The sequence below is a fragment of the Aspergillus puulaauensis genome, chromosome 1 (assembly GCF_016861865.1).
Source record: "Aspergillus puulaauensis MK2 DNA, chromosome 1, nearly complete sequence".
Classification (NCBI taxonomy): domain Eukaryota; kingdom Fungi; phylum Ascomycota; class Eurotiomycetes; order Eurotiales; family Aspergillaceae; genus Aspergillus; species Aspergillus puulaauensis.
In genome coordinates, this window is record NC_054857.1 from 2,471,548 (window position 1) to 2,491,348 (window position 19,801).

The window sequence follows — 19,801 nt, forward strand, 5'->3', positions numbered from 1 at the left end:
TCTTTTCGACGATCAGCAAGACAACCCTGGCAATTGCGAGGCAAGCGGATGCTCTTGGCCGTCGAGGTCAAGAGGTTTAGAGGCGACGGAGCCGATCTAGAGAAGGCTTGGGTGTCTTGGGGGAGCAAGACTCGCGAGTGAGGGAGCGTTGAGACGTCACGGAAGGATGCAGCCAAGCGGACAAGAGGAGGTTGAATATATAGCTAACCAAAAATCTCTGGAAGAAGGCGGCAGCGGAGAGCCAGCAGGCATTGGCGAATCGGGCACATGTCTGAGGGGTGGCGTCTGATAAGTCGGTGGGCTTCTGGGTTGACCCAGCGTCGCAGCCGGTTCCACCGCAGCAACTGGAGCGAGCCTTCCTGTGAGTGGCAGTTGCAGCCAGAGCGGGGAGTGGGACGGCCGACGACTGCCATCCTAGGAGGGCCCGCCTCGTGGGCAACGGGGGAGGGCAATTCGGTGATTCGCCTTGCGAATTGCCATTTTTGCTGGTCGCTTGGGGGTGGAATTTCGATGGAAGCAACCAGCATGCGAGCAGCTCTTGGCGGCGGAAGTGTGTCAGGGAAAAAAAACTAATCGGTCGATCGCCCTGACGCTCCCGACCAATCACTTGCGCACGTGGTGGCAGAATCCGCAGCGATCGGCCTGCACCGCCTGCCCAATGCAAATCGCTGCCCAGCTCCGGATGCAGGCTGGCCAATCAGTTCCCCGCACCGCACCACGGGGTTGAATCCTGGAGCCTCCCACGCTTTCACTGCGTTGTCAACTTGTCATTCAGACTGGCACTGCCACTCCTGCACGTCCGGCTTGCCAGTTTCAGAAGGGAAAGAGCGCACCCGACCACTTTCCATCTCGAGTCCTCTCGAATCCGACTGCCTGTTGCCGTCTGCCCGATTACGTCGCGTCGTCGTCAGGTAGTACTGATACACTCTGGGGTTGGACAGAAGCTTCAAGATGCCAAGTCAAGACGGCCCAGGCGACAGGATAATCATGGACATTATTAGGATCCCGCCTACGAGCCGAATTGAATGACCAGTCCAACCGACAGGTCACAAATTCTCCGTGGAGGGCTACGATATCATTTGGGCATGACATCGCAAGACGGCGTATAGCCCTCGCGTCGTTGATTCCCTCGATCTGGAGCTGGCCCGATCTCCCAAAGCTCCAGGCACGTGGCTGCATCCCGGCCACTCATAGGGTTCCGGGCTTCCGGCCCGTCCAAGCAATCTCGGTTCAACCACACCCTCATCAAACCACCTCCGTGACATGCTGATGTCTGTGGCTGGACTACGCAACTCTCTTGTCCTTCGCGATTCAGCTGTCGCCCCGGTTTCTGTTCTAGAACCCTGCCTTGACCAGCTTTCTACCACACACCCCACGACAAGTCACCACGAGGACTGAGCTGAGACGATTGTTTGATGGCGCATCCAGCACCTGACATATACTTCTCTAGTTCCGCCTAGCTGCTTCATCATAATGTCGCGCGAGTGGAGCAATCGAACGGTCAGTGGGCCCCCCAGGAACGCGATCCGCAAGGGTTTTATATTACGCGCCCAGTCGATCTCGAGTATCAGGGAACGTGATGGCAGTTTACATGGAAGCAGTCAGACAAGCCTTGAGCGATTTGCCTTGGAGAAACGCCTCAAAGGCTTCGCAATGCTTCGGGATGCTTACCTGGACTTGGCTAGACTTGGCTGCTACGCTTTGTGGCTTGTGCCAGGTTGGTAACGACCTGTGACCCGTGATGTAGGTGGATGGTGGTCAGACGCGCCGACGCTAGGCAGGGCGTGCATCTTCCTCGAGAGACAGTGGCAGGCGTGCCCGCACCCAGCACTAACGATCGGCTGCGCCGGCTTTTGTTCTTCGGTGCTTCCGGACAGTAGCGCCCGTGTTTCAAATCTTGAACCCGTGGGTTGACCTCGTTTACTTTACTAATTGAAGTTGCGAGGCTTTCTGGGAGTTTTCCCTTATGGACCGGCATGTCCGCCCTGCACGTGTGATATTGCTTTGTTTTGATTTGCCCTCATTCTTTGCCCTCATTCAGGACAGCTCGTTATGACCCCTGTCCATCCGGCTCAGTCGGCTTCGGTTTGACACATTCCTGTCGAGCGCATTACTAACTTGATTACGAACTGCGAAAGCCGGACAAATTTGATATCTCGTCAGGTGGTGGACTGCCCCTTACCTGTTGGACAGAGACTTGTTGAACATGATGAGTTGTCGTAGTCACTGCGTGAGCATATCAGGTTGAAAACCAGACGTACACGTCATGCCATCAAGCGGCATGCGAGGCCACAGCCACGTTGTCCATGTTGTTCCCTATATATAGCAGATTTCCCCCTTGGCAGTGATGATCCTCGACAGGCATACAGATTCTGAGATTACAGACCCCTTGCAGATCCTGTGGGACGCGGGGTGCCAAAGTTCTGAGGCGCAGTCACCAATTGCCTCGGGTTTGTCGATCATCAGTCACCACTGGCTGCATGCTGCATAGTGCGTGGACTTGCATTCCGATCGCCTGCGCCTTGAGCTGGGATTTGGAATGTGTTTTCGAGCTGCAGATCAAGCCTGAGATATATATCTCACCCCAACCTTGATGCCTTATTAGCAAATGCTCAATATAGTTCAACTTCACCGGATCGCTCCATCAGCTGAACTCTACAAATGGTTACCTACTTGAATCTGGTCTCAGAAGTATTAACTCCAATACCACCCTGCTTGAATCGGGGATAATGATGCGACTGCCAGCAAATGCCTCACTGAATCTCGGAAGTGATCTGTCGTGGATTTTGTGCCAATCTCTGCAATGAGCATCGGTCGTCAGATACCGACGTACCTCCCTCATCTATATTGATGGTTGGCAATCCAGTCTGTCTGGTAGTAAATGGTGACCTACTTGGATTTATTCTCCTTACAAGATTCATTCCTTACTTTCAGAGGCATACACTGCACCGCCAGCTCTTTGATTCGATTCATTACTACTGAATTTTTAACCCAACTTGACCAAACCCACTGACTGCTCTACTTCACTAACTCTAGGCCAATTCCTAGTTCAAGAGGGAGGACAGGAGTTGCTATTGCACTCCGCCTCCGGGGCGCAACCGCCGCTCTACAACGCACCTTAGCCTTCCCATCCACAATCGCAGACAAGAGACGGAAAGAAGAGAAGAGAAAAAAAAAATGAAAAGGGAACATACTGCCGTCCTGAACAACCCTTCCTGACAATAACACCCGCTCACACACTGCAGCGTGCAGACACTCGGCTCATTCCCGACCGTCTCGCAGGTGGGGTGGCATGCAGACCCGCACTCTTGATAGACCTCCTGTGAAATAGATGGTTAGATCATGGAACGACCATGCGATTTGCCTAGAGACAAAGAGAGCATACATATTCCTTGCAAGGAGGGGTGCTGACGGCCTGATATGTTGCGGCTGTCGCGGAGACGATTAGGGTTGTGAAGAGGGCGATCTTCATTTGGATGAGTAAATTGCAGTATAGATAGATAGACACTGATGAGAAAATGAAGGTGATTTCAACAAACTCCAGATTTGAATAATGCGCGGGGATCTTATAAGCACCCTGTGACGTCTGTTCCCTGGTTCACCAAAGCAAAAAGCTGGCGCCTCCATACTTTGGCTGCCCCGGATACGAGCCCCAACAAAATGTGGGAAATGACCACGTCTGAGCAGTCCAATTCCTCAAAACCTATCCAGTCGGGGAATGCTGCCAAGCGCCCAGCGTGAAGAACTGGTCTCAGGATGAAACATGTCCCGAGGTGGCAGATGCCCGCATACACGATTTATTTGGGGTTGGGAACGATCCGAGGACCGAGTCGACGTCTTGAGTTCTTTTTTGTGGAATGGGGTGTTTATTTTGAGGTGTGTATATGGGTGTACTTTGACATCTAGTTTGATAGACAACACACTAAACATCCTGTCGTTTAATCTTCCAAGCAGGCCATCTCTTCTCCACCACCGCAATCCCAACAGCCAGGACCAACTCAACGGCAAAAAACATCGCTGCCATCTGATACCCAATCCTAAAATGCGGTCCCTCCCCAGTATTATACACCAGCAGCGGCACCCACGCATTAAACGTAAACGCCACGGCCTCCATCACCCCAATAACAACAACCCGATGCTCCGCCGAAAAGCCACACGTCTCGCTCACCCACGAGGTAAACAAGATCCCGGCCCCAGTCTCCGCATACGTCAGTAACCAGCCAGCCATCATAGCAGCCGTGTTCTGCTCCGGCCAGACACTCAGTATAACACACCCGACTATACCAGGGACACACGCAACCACAATAACCGGCCACCGGGCCTGGATATAGTCACTCGTCCACGCAAACATCAACGTACAGAGAATCTGCAGCCCATACCCAGCGGACGGAATAACATTAACCTGTTCCGTCGTATACATCCCCGTCGATTTCAGCCACACATTAAAGTACGAGTAGATGCGTAGCCCAAGGACATGCGCAATGAACACAGTCGAGAACAGCCACACCGGCCACGAGCGGAAGACATCGAGCACCGTGCGCAGGGTCAGTTTCCTTGCTGGCGCTCTCCCGACATCGCGCATCCGCTGCGCGGCGCGCTCCGTCTCGTCTTTATTTAACCAGTGGTTTCGCGAATCATTCGGCGAATCGGGAATCGCCCAGAATCCGTATAGAGAGATGGGGATACCCAGGATCCCATCGAAGATAAACAACCACTGCCACGCCGCGAGACCCGCGCGTCCGTTCATGCCAGAGTACAGCGCTGCCTGGAGATACCCGGAGAACATATTCGCGGCGCTGGATGAAGCCTGGAAGATGGCGGCTCGTTTGCCGAGTTCGGCTGGTGTGTACCAGTTCCCTAGCAGGGTGATGATACCGGGGTAAGCGGACGCCTCGAAGAGGCCGATGAAGAAGCGCAGGGCGAAGATGGTTTGCACGTTTTTGGCGCCGGCGAGGGCCATCACGAGGCAGCTCCAGAGGAGCTCGAGGGCGGGCAGCCAGATTGAGGGGCGGATTTTGGTGAGGATGAGCTGGGATGGGATTTGACCGAGGATGTACCCGATGTTCCAGTAGGTGGTGAGGTAGTTGAGGTCGTTGCCTTTGAGATCGAGGGCCTCTTTCATGCCGGAGACGTAGGCGTTTGATGTCTGTCTTAGTATTAGGGCTGGTAAGTGGGTAGGTATGTAGTATGCGGATGTCTGGACGTACGTTACCCTGGTCAAGGGCTTTGATGAAGTATGCAATGCAGGCATAACTTAACAGCCACCAGTCTACTTTCTGGACGAGACGGCGCTCTTCTGGGGACTTGTCCCATGTATCCCAGACTGCGGCCTTGAGACGAGCTCGTCGGGTTTGCGGTGCCTGCGACTGGATTTCATGGCCTTCGACTTCGGTGTCGATCTTATGATCGGAGGGACTTGTCATTCTTAATGAATGCGATAAAGCTGTGAAAAAATCATGGACGGGGATCGATTCGGGATTCGATCCATATATACAGGTTGGCTGAATTGTTTGGATGACTCGTACAGAGCACACCATGGCCTCCACAAGTCGACTAACAACACTGATAAACGGCACGAAGAGCTGACCGGAGAAGCCCCGTCCGTTTTTACCATTTCGAGCAAAGTCTGCAGAATGCAATCCGGGCGGCGATGGCGTCAGCTCCGGTCTATACAAGATAGGGTTAGCTGGTCTCCAACAGCATCCAATTTGCCGTATGATGTGGGTCGAGAGCCAGTGTTTAAATCACCGGATCTGCCACCAAGTACAACAAGTACAGCAAGTATCTACAGTTACGTTCAGATGGACATCGACCGTGTTGCAATCATTGGAGCTGGCCCTTGTGGTCTGGCTGCTGCAAAGTAGGCATTCGTTCTTATTAAAGTCCCCAACTGACAGATCCAGATATATGGCAGCAGAGCGAAAATTCAAGACAATTACCGTATTCGAACAACGCGACCAGCCCGGCGGTATCTGGAACTATACCGGCGATGAGGGCACCGCCAGCAGTCCTATCCCCAATGCGACACCAAGCCAAGTGGCAGTGGCAGTGGATGGAACATTTGCATCTCCGGTATACGACTCGCTGGAAACAAACATCCCCAACTCACTGATGCAGTTCTGCGAATTCCCCTTTCCGTCGGGGACGGCGCTGTTTCCTACGCATCGGGTTGTCAAGGGGTATCTCCATCGGTATGCAGAGGAGTTACGCCCGTTGATGCGCTTGCACTCACAGGTTCTGGATATATCTTTGTCGAGAAGCCCAAAGGTTGAGTGGACTGTAACATGGCGGGACATCAAATCTGATAAAGTCTCCACTGCACGGTTCGATGGTGTAGTGGTAGCTAATGGGCATTATAACGAGCCGAACATCCCAGCTATCCCAGGGCTGGAGGAGTGGAATCGGCGATATCCTGGCTCGATCCTCCATTCGTCTGTATACCGCCGTGCAGAGCCTTTTACCAACAAGGTATGATGCCCCATATAACAAGTATCATACTAAAGCTAAAGCTATATAGAAAGTCATCGTGGTCGGCCACTCCGCCTCAGGAATCGACATCGCAGCCCAAATCAGCCAAGTCTCAAAACATCCTCTTCTCATCTCTGAGCGAACAGCAACATCAACACCAAAGCCAACCATACAAGCACCAGTCTCCAAACCAATCCCTGAAATAACCCACCTCACCCCCAAAACCAAAACCGTACACTTCGCAACCAGCCTCAACGAGAGCGAGAGCGACATCGACCACATAATCTTCTGCACGGGATACCACTTCTCCACGCCCTTCCTGTCCTCCCTCAGCCCACCAGTCGTTACGGACGGATCAAGACCGAATGCCCTGTTCAAGCATGTATTCTACACCCCCGAGCCAACACTAGCCTTTATCGGGACACCGCAGCGCATCGTCCCGTTTCCGTTTAGCCAGGCGCAGAGCGCGTGGGTTGCAAGGGTTTTTGCGGGCCGGGTGTCTCTTCCGCCGTTTGCTGAGATGGGGCAGTGGATTGCGGATTGGAGAAGTTCTCGAGGCGGGTCTAATAGTCTTGCGTTTCCGCTTGATGCGGAGTATATCAACTCGCTTTATGGGATTAGTATGGGCGCAGCAAGGAAGGAGGGGCTTGAGAATGACGGGCGTGGAAAAGAGCCGCCGTTCTGGGGGGAGAGGGAGAAGTGGATGAGGGAGAGATTTCCGGATATCAAAAAGGCGTCGCAGATGTTGGGGGAGAGGAGGAGGGATGTTACTACGCTGGAGGAGCTGGGGTTTTGTTTTGATCGCGAGAAGGCGAATCTGTGATAGCTTGGACTGTATAAGCATATCTAGTCAAGTTTCTTGGATAGTTAATATGTGCAGACATCTCCAACTGCAGATAATGATAAGACGCTAGACCACTACACCAAAAGACCTTGCAAGGCTGGTGTCTAGCCAGCTATCTCCAACAGACAATTCGTTCTGCGAGCACGCCATATCCGGCCCAAATAGGAAATCTATATCGGACAGCCCCCGAATCCCATGAATCAGTCAGTCCTTTTCTTTCTGCAGTAGTCACTCTTTCTCTTTTCACTTTTCACTTTCAACCTCTCATAACTTTTTGATATTCTATACAACATGGTCACCGAAACCGAAGCCCTCCAAGTCTACAAAGACGCTATCCACTTCGACGGCCTCAACATCGCCAACTGGTCCCCAGAAATCTTCCAAGCCTGGCAGGCCGGCGGCATAACAGGCGTGTCCTGCACATGCGGAATCTGGGAAGGATTCCGCGGCTCGATCTCTAACATAATCCAATGGAAGAAATGGTTCGAGACGCACAGCGAGCTGATAGTGCAAGCGCACAGCGTCTCCGATATCCGCGCCGCCAAAAAGAGTGGCAAAACCGCCGTGCTGCTTAGTTGGCAGAATACCGCGGGCATTGAAGACCAGATTGACTACCTGCGTGTGTTTCGGGATCTGGGGGTGCGCAAGATGCAGCTTACGTACAATACGCAGAATTATAGCGGGGCTGGGTATACGGAGGTGCGGGATAGCGGGCTTACGGGGTTTGGGAGGCAGGTTGTGGATGAGATGGGGAGATTGGGGATTGTGGTTGATTTGAGCCATGTTGGGCCGGTGACGAGTCGCGATGTGATTGAGTATGCGAGCAGGGAGAAACCGCCGTGCTTTAGCCATGTGTTGCCTGGCGGGTTGAAGGCGCATCCGAGGAATAAGGATGATGAGCTGCTGAAGTTGCTGGGGGAGAAGGGCGGGTTTGTGGGGATTAGCCAGTTTGGACCGCATATGGAGAAGGGGAATGAGTCGACGATTGATGACTATGTTGCTGCGCTGGACTATGTGATTGGCCTTGTTGGGGAGGATTTGGTTGGTGTTGGGTCTGATGCGAGCGAGGGCCATGCAAGGCCCAGTGAGTTCATGGCGTGGTGTAACTTGGACAAGGGGTATGCCCGCAGATTGACGCCATGGGGGAGTCAGACGGTGGTCAAGCCACTGGGGCAGTTGAAGGACCGGCCAGAGTTGGCAAAGGCCATGGCTCGCGCAGGGTGGCCAGAGGAGAAGATGCGAAAGGTACTAGGAGAGAACTGGTTGAAGTACCTGGAGCGTATAATTGGGTGACTCAAGTATGAACTACGGTAGAATTAAGATGTTAAGTTGGTTTGATATCAGCCCACGTAGCCCTAACTCATTGGTCGTCCACACCTTCAATACACTTTCAACAAACTTTATGTGACTATTTATTTGAGCCTTTTGCTGAAGAATTCCCACCATTTTCATCATTTCCATCATTTCCATCATTTCCACCATTTTCAACCATACACCTTCGTCCACGTCTCCAGTCTCAACCTCAAATGGCACTCCCACACCGAAGAGGCTACGGCTCAACCGACGAACACTCCCTTCCGGAGACAGACGGGTTCATAGAAACCGACCTCCGAGCCGGCGGTCCCTGGCTCCACGATTTCCTCTGCGCGAAATACACCATCCTCCCCAAATCCTCTCCCTACAAGGCCCTCTGGCGCGACGGCGGCGCGATATCATCCCAACTCGAGGACCTCTGCCGCGCGCAGAACCATCGAGTCGGATCTGCTATATTCTGGGGACGACGGTCCGTGTACGAACCGGATGCCGAGCCAACGACTACACTGGCGGTGTCGCTTATGGGGCGCCGTGAGGATGATCCCCCGTATGCGTGTACCCGGATTGACCTTGCGCGGATGCTCTGGCGGGATCTCTGCGGTAGAGGGCTTGAGGGGATTACCGTGGAGGTTGCGGATGTGAGTGTGATACGCCGGATTGAAATTTACCCCTGTCTCCCTACGGATGATATATACCCTGTCTGGACGGAGGTGGCTATGGAGATATTCGACGGGATTGACCGCGCTGGGGTATTCACCATCGGGTGCTTTCGGATTGGTGGGAGTGGGTGGGATAGAGATGAGTCTCCGTCGACGGTTCTTATAGGAGTTGATAGACATTCCAGAAGAGACTGGAAGGATGTAAGGGAGACTGTTGTTTCAATCCTTGACGGGCGTGGTCTTGATTCTGTTGTTGTGACGATAAGGAAGGATAACATGATTGCAAGAGGTGTGCTTTCCATGGACTATGACCCTGGTGCAAGGGCGGCAGATTTTCGTCCGGATCCAAGGCCTGGAATGAGTCTGGGCCCTTGCAGTGAACATGGAGTATACAGAGAGGGAAAGTTGGGCGGTTGGGTTGAGGTGAAGAATCCGCATTCAGAGGCCTGGGTTCCATTTGCGTTGACTTGTTCGCGCTGCTGCTTTCCTGAGGAAAGTACACTTTCTGAAGCAGACACTGAAGGTAAGTTATACCAATGCAAGGCTTTTAGTATATAACTAACAAAAACTAGTAATCCGAGGGTGGAAAGATGGCGGTGTGCATCAAGGGGACGCACACAGAGACCGCCTGCTCCAAGTCGACTCCCCCAGTGATCAAGGCATAGAAAAGGGTCTCGAGACAATCGCCGATGTTATTGCCCAAGTAAAGAGGCGGCTCGATTACTTCGAGGCTGAGAAACAAAACGAAAAAGACGAGGACATGTCGCGGCGCATAGAACGCTGGCTGGAGGAATCCTGGAAGACTCTTACAGACCTACAGAACAAACAGTCGAAAATAAAAAACCTCCGCAATTCCAAGTCCCATCATCTGGGTACCGTATTCGCGTCATCTGGAGAACGCCAGGCTCCCTCGACAAGCGATCCCAAGCATCTCTCTCTCTCTATCAGGGACTGGGCTCTGGTCCAGCCAACAGTGCCTAGACGCGCAGGCACGAACATGGTAGAACACACCATCTTCCCTAATGAGGACCAGCAGCTAATCCACCTACTCCCCGAGCCTCCGGATATGGACGAAAAGCTGTACACCCCTGCAGCGCACGGCGTGTACGGCAACTTGAAGACGTGCCACATCACCACGAAGATTGAAAACGGGCGTGCCGTCGAGGCCCCAACGTTCGAGCACGTGGTTGTGCGGTGCAAGGCGCGTGTGCAAGGCGAGGAAACACTGGATGAGCCGGGGTCTTTTATTTATGAATCGGCTGGTCTTATCAAGGGGATGGTCTTTGGGGGTTCTGGGAGTGGGGACTTGGGGTACTTTACTGGGACAAAGGACCTCCTGGATGATATTGAGCATATCACGGGGGCAGAGGTTCGCTTGCTTTATGTTGACTAGCTGGCTATTGTTTTCAGCCGCATCGTTTACCTAGTGTAGTACATATGAATAGGGGCTGGCGCGGCGGGGGCTGACGTGAGACAAGATAGCCTCAGCTGCCATGGAATAAATAGTCAACTACCGGGTGGCCTTAGATCCACAAATCAAGAAAATATCCAAGCCCATCACAAGTTCATAACTCACAATGAGCACCGAGTCCAAGGACAACGCCCCACAGTCACTGAAGGAGTTCTGGGACAAGACCATCATCCACTTCCAGGAGCGCACGGGCCAGAGACTCGATGGCGTCTCCAGGAGCCTCGACGATCTCCAAAAGACCCTCAAGGACCACTATGACGACCGGCGTGACAGCGACGATGTTTCCAAGGCAAAGGGGATTGGATTCCAGATCATCCACTGCATCCAGCTGCTAGGTGGCATTGCGGCCGAGGGTGCATCGATGGTGGGCGGATTCCCCTTGTATCTGTCTGACTGGGCCCGCTGGCTAATTTGTAAAACAGGTATTCGCCCCGGCAGGTCTCTGCTTCAACGCCTTGTCCTTTCTGCTCGACATTCCCAAGAAAGTCCATGAGTTCCACGGCGAGGTCGATGCGATCTTCGAGGAAGTTGGACCGGCGCTGGCCCAGTTCCGCATCTACCAGCGGATGGAAGCAAACACCCAGATCGACGAGGCTCTGCGGATGTCTATATTCGAGGTCATGACGTGCTTCGTGGATCTGTGCGCGGACTGCATGGCCATCCATAAAGAGGGGCGATGGAAAAGCTTCAGGCGCAGCGCCAAAAGGATCCTCCTGGACGATGGATCGGTCAAGGAGGGCCTGGACAGATTCAAAAAGCTCACCCAGAGTCAGCTCGATATCCAGGCAACCCTGACGCTTGAGGTGGCGCTGGAAACGAATCAGTATGCCAGCTTCATCAAGACGACCACAGTCGAGATCAACGCAACTACAAAGGTTATCCAGACTGAAGTGTCTGGCTTAGTCGAAGGAGAGCGCAAGCGGACTCTGGACGACACTCGCAAGAAGTACCTGAGCACGATCAAAACCACGCTTGGTCTAAAGGACGAGCACATCGTGACAGTGACAGACGCCCGGGAGAGAATGTGGAAGAGCTCCGTGAAGGACAGCGGCAAATGGCTGAACGACGTTGATGCATACAAGCAATGGATTGACAGAGACAGCACAGCGGACCCTTTCCTGGTGCTGACTGGGGACCCAGGAACAGGCAAGTCGTACATGGTCTCTGCCATTGCCAAAGAGATCAAGTCCAGCAACTCTGCGATCAGGGCTGAGCAGAACCTGGTTGGCTACTACTCGTTCTCGATCGGTGGGAAGAGCGACAGTGACAGCCAGCGACCAGAGACAGCGATCAAGTCCATTTGCGTGCAGCTGGCAGAACAGGGCCATGTCTATGCAAAGCATGTGGCCGGTGCGTGCAGCGAGTCTGGCAAAGATGAGAAGTACTTTCGAGATGCCAGCTGTCCGGAGCTCTGGAAGACGTTGGGCATGGGCTCTCCGGCCAAGAACACAACGCATTACATTTTTCTGGACTCTGTCAGTGAAAGTACCCTTCAAGCGAGAGAGCTTGATCGACTGGTGGAAGCCATCCAACAGGGATATATCACCGACTCCGAAGATCGAAAACCCAGTCGAGTCCGCATCCTCGTCAGCGTGGACCCCCCAGTGCTGGAGAAGAGCAAGCTAAGCTCAGCTTCGACCCAGTGCATTGACATTACACAGTACAACCACGATGACATCCAAGCCTTCATCGTGGAAGAGCTCACGAAAGCTGATCTGTTCCAGGGAACCGACGAGGACTCCCAGCGGCGCAGAAAGATGACCGAGGAGCGGCTGATGAAGCGGTCCAACAACTGCTACACCGCAGTCAAGCAGGATCTGAGCAAGATCAAAGAGATCATTGCCTCGGGTGGTACAGAGGACGAGCTGAAACGAGTGCTGCAGGACGCCAGCTCGGACCCGACGGACCTGGTACGGTCTGATATTGAGGCACTCGAAGCCGTTCTCAAGCCAAGGGAGATCGAAGAGATCAACGAGCTGTTGATCTGGACAGTCGTTGGCAGTGGAGCGTTTGAGCTCGAGGAACTGGCGGCCGCCCTGTTCCTTCGCTTCAACACCGTCTCCCTCCAACCGCTGGCAAAGAAGGTCACTGGCAAATATTCCAAGGTCTTTATGCTGGCTTACGGGGACGAATACATGACGCTTAGAGATCACATCGAAGACTGCGTTGTGGCCAAACGCGACAAGGCCAGGCATTCCCCTGACGAGCCCAAAATCACCGCGACCATCAGCATCACAAATGGAAATATCAGCTCGGTCCAGCGCTTTTTCTGGGCATTGAACGACTATTCCTTCCTTGAAAGATTTGCCTTCCAGCCCGAGCCAGACATCGCCAACACCGGCACTAGGAAGATCCAGCTGTACAAAGTGGATGCCCATTTTGAGATTGTCAAACGGGCATTTAACTTCTTCCTTGTACCCGAGAAGGATGAAAGAAGCAAGGCTCTAGGAAGGTATCTGATGGGATACATCACGGACCATCTCAGGGCGTTGCACGAAGCCACCGGTCTGGACGAACTCTTACCAGCCGAGAAACAGTACGTGGCATCGCACATCTATGACATCTTCAATGAAGGGGATATGATCGAGAAGAACTGGGAGTTCCGTCGTTGGGTTTCGTGGCACGAGAGCCATGACGAAATGGAGATTTTCTGGAAATGGCTGGATGACCCTGTGGCCGTTGCGCGCCTGGGAGTTCGCGATAGGCGATGGCTGGCGGAAATGAAGGAAGACAAATATAGGAGTCGCAGCCTCCTAACGCCCATCATGACTGTCGTTGCTCGAAACTGGTTGAGAGAGAGCAAATGGGAGCCCTTGGATGCGTACAGTTGGATCAATGGCTTCCTCACTTTGGTACGTCTACCGTTAATGTCCTGGGCATATAATAATCTCTTTTGATTAGGGCAAGCAGCCAGCAACCGAAAGTAACTCTGAAGGTGACTCTGAAGGTGACTCTGAAGGTGACTCTGAAGGTGACTCTGGTGAAGGTGAAGGTGAAGATGAAGGCAAAGCAGCTGAAGGTGAAGATGAAGGTGATGAAGGTGAAGCAGATGAAGGTGATGAAGGTGAAGCAGATGAAGGCGATGAAGGTGAAGCAGAGGACAGAGAACCAGGCTCAAACTCTGCTGTTGACATGGTGATCAAAGCCGAGCAATGGTGCAAAGAGGCCCTGAAAGAGAACCAGCCAGATCACACCTGGTGCACTCGTCTCGCTCTGACCTATGTTGGCTTGGAAGAAATCGAGGCTGCCGTGAAGCAGTATGAACAGGTAGTCTCTAATCTTATACTCCTTTAACCCTCTTATACTTTTCTAACTCGATCAGGCTGCAATCATTCTCAAAGCTCAGGACCCCATTCAAAAAGAGTTGCTGCGAGACGTCTATCAAGCGCTCGGCAACCATTCATCCAACCGAGAGGCTGCATTGGAATACTACAAGCAAGCATACCAGCAGGACGAAGGGAACGTGGATGCTGTGTACGCTCTTCTGACGGGCCATGTCCTGGCCGGCAAAGAAGACGAGGCCAGACCTATCATTCAGAAGGCTTTTACCGAGAAGACCCCAGACACAAGTTCCACGGTCTTGATCTCCATCCTCAGAACGGCTGTTGGCGACGGAGACGAGGACAAAATGCTGGCTATGTTCAAGGCACTCTCCTCACTGATCCAATCCTCCCCAGAATACTGGCCTGTCCTGCAGCATGAGCTCGAATCGGCGATTGAGAGTGCGCGCGCGGCGAATAAGTACGACGATCTCGCCATTTTCCTCTTCCAGCTAGGCAACGCCATGCACTATCTTCGCAGGGAGGTCCCCGATGATTGCGCAAAGGCCGTGGGCTACTGGCGCGAGTGTCTCGCAACAGTTCGCGACAAGGTTCCTTCAGCAGACCAAAAGGGCCTTAAATTTGTCGAAAAACAGGCGCTTGACCATCTCAGCATCGGTTATTCAGAGACGGCCATCCATGCTGAGGGCGCCGAGCTTGCAGACATTGTAGAAAAGCTGCAAGAAGCACACAAGGAGGACAGGCTCTCCTCAAGCGTCAAGTACGTGCTCGCGTCGCTATACACATCGAAAGGACAGCTCGACAAAGCACGAGATCTACTTCGCTCTGAGATGGTGACTGCTTTTAATATTCTCGTTGATGATGACATTGGCAATGACTGGCAGGGCTTCGTTGCAATTCGGCACCTCCTAGCCCACACGGGAGACTATGAGAATGCCCGGAAAATCTCTTTCCTGATTCCAGCACGCAAGTTCAATGGGGAAGTACTCATGGCACTTTTCGCGGACGAAGAGCCTTCACTGGAAATAGCCAGGGAGACATTGGCCGCAGTCTACGAAAGAGAGTGCACCGGAGATAGGACGGACGCCAGCAATCTGCAGGCGGTTTTGGGAGAGGCACAGAGACTGTCAGCGGCGGCAGAGCCTGGCAGTGAGGAGGCTGCTATCTATAGCAAGGTGCTCATGATTCTTAACCAATTCGACTATCTGATAGACAGCACCTACTCGTGCAACAATTGCAATCGGGAATGGGATTATGAGATGTGCTTTCACATTTGCAAGTATTGCCACTCAATGGACCTTTGCGATGTCTGCTACAATGATCTTCAATCAGATAACACCACCAAGGTTCTTATTTGTAGCAAGCTACACGACTGGTGGGAGTTGGCGCCCTGGACGATCGCTAGCTATGTTCGCGCGTGGAAGAGATTGATTCCGGTGAAGGCTGAGGATGGAAGTGAGGAGTTGATCGACCCTTCGAAGTGGCTTGGTACTATTTGTGAGCAATGGGGGCTGTCAAAGTCGGACTGGAATTTCGAGTAGTTGCTTCTGATTAGAATCTATGCAGTGGAAGAAGCGGACATGGCCAAGTATTGCCACGGCCCACGAGTGAGGAGAAAGCTGGCAGAAGAATGGACATTCAAAGAATACCATTGATGACTTTGTGCTCAGAGCAGACTGGAGGATGTGTCGAGTTCGTTGATCAACGTATTCGTTATCCTGATGCAGTAGAGAACGCGAACCGGGCCCACACGAAGCCCTAACCGGACAATCAGAGTCTGATATCAGATCCACAGTTCACGACAGTGGAGGCTTAGATGCATCTTATCAATCTTGCAGTAGCCTGAACAATGTCTGATCTTCCTGCCAAGCGCCAAATGCTTTCTCCTGTTTCCACTCGGCACATTTTTCATTCCGGCTCTATTCCCGAGTGGACTGGACTGGCAACTTTTTAAATTCACATTTAAAGAGTTAAAGAATAAGACGACCTCCCAGCTTGAAAGTAGACGTGATCATGGCCCTGCAGTGGTCGACCCAGCTCTTGCAGGCTGTCCCTCCTTCAGCCCTGCAATGGTCACCGTGTCCATCCGACCCAGCCCTCGACTGCACAACCCTCACCGTCCCCCTCGAATACGCCGACCCTGACAATGGCAATCTCGCGCATATCCCCCTTGCCCGGTTCAACGCCACAGTCCCGACATCCCAGCGCAAGGGCCATCTTCTGACAAACCCCGGCGGACCGGGCTCATCCGGCATCGATTTCCTCCTCAACGGTGCCGGCGAGGGAATCTTCAACATCACAGGCGGATTCTACGATATCGTCTCCTGGGATCCACGCGGAGTAGGCTCTGCAAGACCCCTGCTACAATGCTTCAACACAGCCGGTGAAGAGACCGAAGCATCCGACTCCGTCTCTGCAGCCGCCAACGTCGAATACACCCAGCTCACGAACCAGAGCTACATGCCTGAATTCTACTCCGCAATCCAGGACTACGATGCCGAAGTCGGGACTCTCGCAAATGCATGCGCCGAGCATAACTCCACAGCACTGTACACCTCCAGCGCGGCATACGTCGCGCGAGACATGGCCGCCATCGCCGACGCCCTAGAGAGAAAGGACAATGCAACACTGAACTACTGGGGCTTCTCGTACGGAACGATCTTCGGCGCGGAATTCATCCAGACGTTCCCTGAGCGCGTTGGGCGGATCGTCTTCGATGGGGTATTCGACCCCGAGGCAAACGCAAAGACATACGCCAGCCAACTCCCCAACGACGAGCTATTCGTGCGCGATACAATCGACGACCTGGTTGCATTCTGCAATGACGCTGGGCCAGATGGATGCGCTTTGAGTAGACCGCCAGGATCCCCGAATAGCACTATAGACATTGCAGAGCGTCTCGCGACCCTGCAGGCCTCTCTATACGAAACCCCTGTCGAAGTCCCAGACGGCTCGTTCTCAATCGACGTCAGCACCTTTTCTTTCTTCATGTACTCGTTCATCAAACTCCCGACCACCTGGCCGGCCGTTGCCTCTGCCGTCAGCGCCCTTGAAGCCGGCGACGCAGGACCCCTCGCCGACCTTCTCACAGACGGAGTCGGGTCGGGCTCTGTAACGAACCATTCCGCTCCAGATACAGGGTCTCTAGCAGGCTGGCCGCTGCAATGTATTGACAACGCACCGACGAACCACACGACTGTCTCAGAGCTGGCGAAATTGGTTCGTGATATCTCGCTTGCGGAGAAAACGCCCTGGCTGAACGCCGATCTGGCGACGCTATCCTTTTGTCGGAATTTCCCAGATAAAAGACCCAGAGTATCGAATCTCGGTGCTGGAATGCTGAAATCTGGACGGACGAATGAGATCCTTACTGCGCAAGTTACACCTGTCTTGATTGTGAATGCGCTGCATGATCCTAGTACACCTGTGACGTCTGCTCACAAACTGCATGGCTGGCTGGGTTCGTCCTCGCGTCTTATTACGAGACGTGGGCCTGGGCATACGAGTATGAGTCTTGCGTCGTTGGGTCTGGTACAGGCTATTCGGGATTATCTGCTTGATGGGCAGCTGCCTGTCACTGAGGTTCATGACGTGAGTCAGTTGGTGTTTGATAGCAGAATTGACCAGGATACCATGACTCCTGATCCGGTCTTTAATGGGACGTATACAGATCAGGAGATGGGCTTGTTGCGGTCTACTTATGAGATTTTCCTGGCGTTTTTGAGTTTGCCATAGATGAGATCATGTATTATACAGACATATATAGAATAGAATAGAATAGAATAGAATAGACGATCAGTCAGGAACGGCTGTCGAGACAATCCTCATAATCGAAAACTAAACTCCCTTAACGACTCTCCTTCGACTGCATATACAAGCAATACCCCCCAATATCACAGAAAAGCGCGGCACCACCACCAAGCAACAACGCCGACGAAAGCGGCAACGTCCCCTCGCAGTAACACCACAAACAAGTCAAAACGTCCAGTGCATCGACTACTATTCCGGCAAGCAGGGCCCGCTGTGTATCAGTCCACCCGCTCTGTCGTTCACGGTTGTCACCATTCTTCTCCTTCCCGACTGCAGTACTACCTGAGGTTGATGATCTCGAACAGCAGGCATACAGCAGAGCACCGAGAATAAGATCGCGGGACCCTGCCATTCGACACCCGATTGTGGCTTCGGGGCTGAATGGCATTGTGAAGAGGGTCGCTAGGTGGCTTGGTATGGTGAGGAAGCCGAGACCGACGGCCATCCGGGAGGTTGCGAGGAGGGATTGCATTTTGAAAATAAAATAAAAATAAACAAAAGTAAAGTATAAACGGCTTGTGTGGATTGGTATTTGTTTAGGATTTTTCGATTGTTTAAAGGGTCAAGTGGGCTATATATGCTGTGGCATAACGTTATGCTTCTCGTTAGGCAGAGTTATGGCTGTGGCATGATCATGAACAATGTGCCATCAATAGTTATCTCACATCCGGGAATATTGCTAGGTTGCTATTACATTCGAGGCGCTTCCAGCCCTGACTCGACTTCTGAAGTCTTTTCTGAATACGGCGGCGGCGGCTCAGCAGCCTGCATAAAGGCCTGTTCCCTGATCCTGCGAAGCTCCTTTTGCGCGCTGTCGAGAGTGACTGTGGCTTCACCGACGTCCTCCTGCATATCTGCTGCGCGAGACTTTGTGCGCCTTAATTGCACCCCCAGGGCGTGCTCGGCCAGTTTCACCTCGTTGAATGACTGCTGCACCCTCTTCAGGAAGTTGATGTTATAGAACGCATTGTCAAAGATAAGCCCGCTGATCATGTCATGCTGCACTATATTCATCGCCGGCAGCGGCTGCACATGGCGATCAAGGCGCATCGCCTGGTTCACCAGCATCTGCGTCTGGCTGACCTTCTGCTGCGCCTGCGAGAGACAATTCTGCTGGCCCATATCCGCAAGAAGACCCCCAAACCCCCAAATATCCCTCTCGCAATGCCTTACGGCCTCAAACAGACTCAGCATCGCTTGCTTAATCGCCAGCTGCGCCTTCGCCAGACACTGCGCCGCCCGGTTGATATTGTCCAGCCGCTCACTCAACTCCCCATACCGTCTCTGCGCCGTCTTCGTAACCTGCTCCTGCGCATCCTCCTCGGGGAACTCCTCCGTCGGACCCTCGAACAAACTCCTATACATGGCCTCCAGCTCATCACTCAGCGCCGCACGCTCATTACACGCCCGCTGCAACTCCCTCTTCCGACTCACAGCCTCGCCAATCTGCGTCTCAAGCATCTCATTCCGCGCCTGCGTCTCGTTCTCTCTTTCCACAGCACTATAGTACTCCCTCATCTCCTTATCCGCGCGCTCTTCAAAGTCCGCCCGCTTCCCCGTTGCCCGGTACATCAGCCGCCGGACGGTGCTGTCCCTGTAGCTGGCGTGTTTCTCGCGCTCGGCTTGTGTGTGTTTTTGGATTGCCTTCAGGTTGCGATTCGTTTGGTTGAGCTCGTCGCGGAGGTCGGAGAGGTAGGCATCGTGCGACTTTAGGGCTGCGGGGGCGCGGTCTACGGCTGCTAGAGAGGAGAGGATTTGGCTGTGCCGGTCTCGTGTTGCGGCTATGTTTTCGTAGATGGACATTTCGCTGAACACTGATACTGCTGGACTGGGATATTTGCACTGGGGTATTTTGGTTTGGTGTTGGTGGTGTTGGGTGTGCGAGTATGACGCCATGGACTGGTAATGGTAGTGGTAATTGCAGTGGCGAGACATCAGATCTATGAACCATGGT

At 53.1% G+C, this 19,801-nt stretch overlaps 10 protein-coding genes across 10 annotated transcripts; 7 read left to right on the plus strand and 3 right to left on the minus strand.

The window, feature by feature from the left end:
• Positions 1 to 3,922: 3,922 nt before the first annotated feature.
• On the minus strand, positions 3,923 to 5,423 carry APUU_10960A (uncharacterized protein; the record flags this gene model as incomplete). Its single annotated transcript, XM_041706596.1, has 2 exons — positions 3,923 to 5,146; positions 5,208 to 5,423. 2 exons carry the CDS (start codon positions 5,421 to 5,423, stop codon positions 3,923 to 3,925), a joined length of 1,440 nt encoding a protein of 479 aa, XP_041550326.1.
• Positions 5,424 to 5,801: 378 nt separating this feature from the next.
• On the plus strand, positions 5,802 to 7,291 carry APUU_10961S (uncharacterized protein; the record flags this gene model as incomplete). Its single annotated transcript, XM_041706607.1, has 3 exons — positions 5,802 to 5,860; positions 5,898 to 6,468; positions 6,518 to 7,291. 3 exons carry the CDS (start codon positions 5,802 to 5,804, stop codon positions 7,289 to 7,291), a joined length of 1,404 nt encoding a protein of 467 aa, XP_041550327.1.
• Positions 7,292 to 7,603: 312 nt separating this feature from the next.
• On the plus strand, positions 7,604 to 8,605 carry APUU_10962S (uncharacterized protein; the record flags this gene model as incomplete). Its single annotated transcript, XM_041706618.1, has 1 exon — positions 7,604 to 8,605. The coding sequence occupies one exon, from the start codon at positions 7,604 to 7,606 to the stop codon at positions 8,603 to 8,605; it is 1,002 nt and encodes a 333-aa protein (XP_041550328.1).
• Positions 8,606 to 8,838: 233 nt separating this feature from the next.
• Positions 8,839 to 10,678, plus strand: APUU_10963S (uncharacterized protein; the record flags this gene model as incomplete). The annotated part of the gene is made up of 2 exons (XM_041706629.1): positions 8,839 to 9,808; positions 9,858 to 10,678. The coding sequence occupies 2 exons, from the start codon at positions 8,839 to 8,841 to the stop codon at positions 10,676 to 10,678; spliced, it is 1,791 nt and encodes a 596-aa protein (XP_041550329.1).
• A 184-nt stretch (positions 10,679 to 10,862) lies between these two features.
• On the plus strand, positions 10,863 to 13,480 carry APUU_10964S (uncharacterized protein; the record flags this gene model as incomplete). The annotated part of the gene is made up of 3 exons (XM_041706640.1): positions 10,863 to 11,120; positions 11,179 to 13,292; positions 13,348 to 13,480. 3 exons carry the CDS (start codon positions 10,863 to 10,865, stop codon positions 13,478 to 13,480), a joined length of 2,505 nt encoding a protein of 834 aa, XP_041550330.1.
• A 93-nt stretch (positions 13,481 to 13,573) lies between these two features.
• APUU_10965S (uncharacterized protein) lies at positions 13,574 to 13,895 on the plus strand (the record flags this gene model as incomplete). Its single annotated transcript, XM_041706651.1, has 2 exons — positions 13,574 to 13,608; positions 13,658 to 13,895. 2 exons carry the CDS (start codon positions 13,574 to 13,576, stop codon positions 13,893 to 13,895), a joined length of 273 nt encoding a protein of 90 aa, XP_041550331.1.
• A 489-nt stretch (positions 13,896 to 14,384) lies between these two features.
• On the plus strand, positions 14,385 to 15,578 carry APUU_10966S (tetratricopeptide repeat protein; the record flags this gene model as incomplete). The annotated part of the gene is made up of 1 exon (XM_041706662.1): positions 14,385 to 15,578. One exon carries the CDS (start codon positions 14,385 to 14,387, stop codon positions 15,576 to 15,578), a length of 1,194 nt encoding a protein of 397 aa, XP_041550332.1.
• A 472-nt stretch (positions 15,579 to 16,050) lies between these two features.
• APUU_10967S (uncharacterized protein) lies at positions 16,051 to 17,772 on the plus strand (the record flags this gene model as incomplete). The annotated part of the gene is made up of 1 exon (XM_041706673.1): positions 16,051 to 17,772. One exon carries the CDS (start codon positions 16,051 to 16,053, stop codon positions 17,770 to 17,772), a length of 1,722 nt encoding a protein of 573 aa, XP_041550333.1.
• A 112-nt stretch (positions 17,773 to 17,884) lies between these two features.
• Positions 17,885 to 18,319, minus strand: APUU_10968A (uncharacterized protein; the record flags this gene model as incomplete). The annotated part of the gene is made up of 1 exon (XM_041706684.1): positions 17,885 to 18,319. The coding sequence occupies one exon, from the start codon at positions 18,317 to 18,319 to the stop codon at positions 17,885 to 17,887; it is 435 nt and encodes a 144-aa protein (XP_041550334.1).
• Positions 18,320 to 18,537: 218 nt separating this feature from the next.
• On the minus strand, positions 18,538 to 19,650 carry APUU_10969A (uncharacterized protein; the record flags this gene model as incomplete). Its single annotated transcript, XM_041706695.1, has 1 exon — positions 18,538 to 19,650. One exon carries the CDS (start codon positions 19,648 to 19,650, stop codon positions 18,538 to 18,540), a length of 1,113 nt encoding a protein of 370 aa, XP_041550335.1.
• Between the last annotated feature and the right edge of the window lie 151 nt (positions 19,651 to 19,801).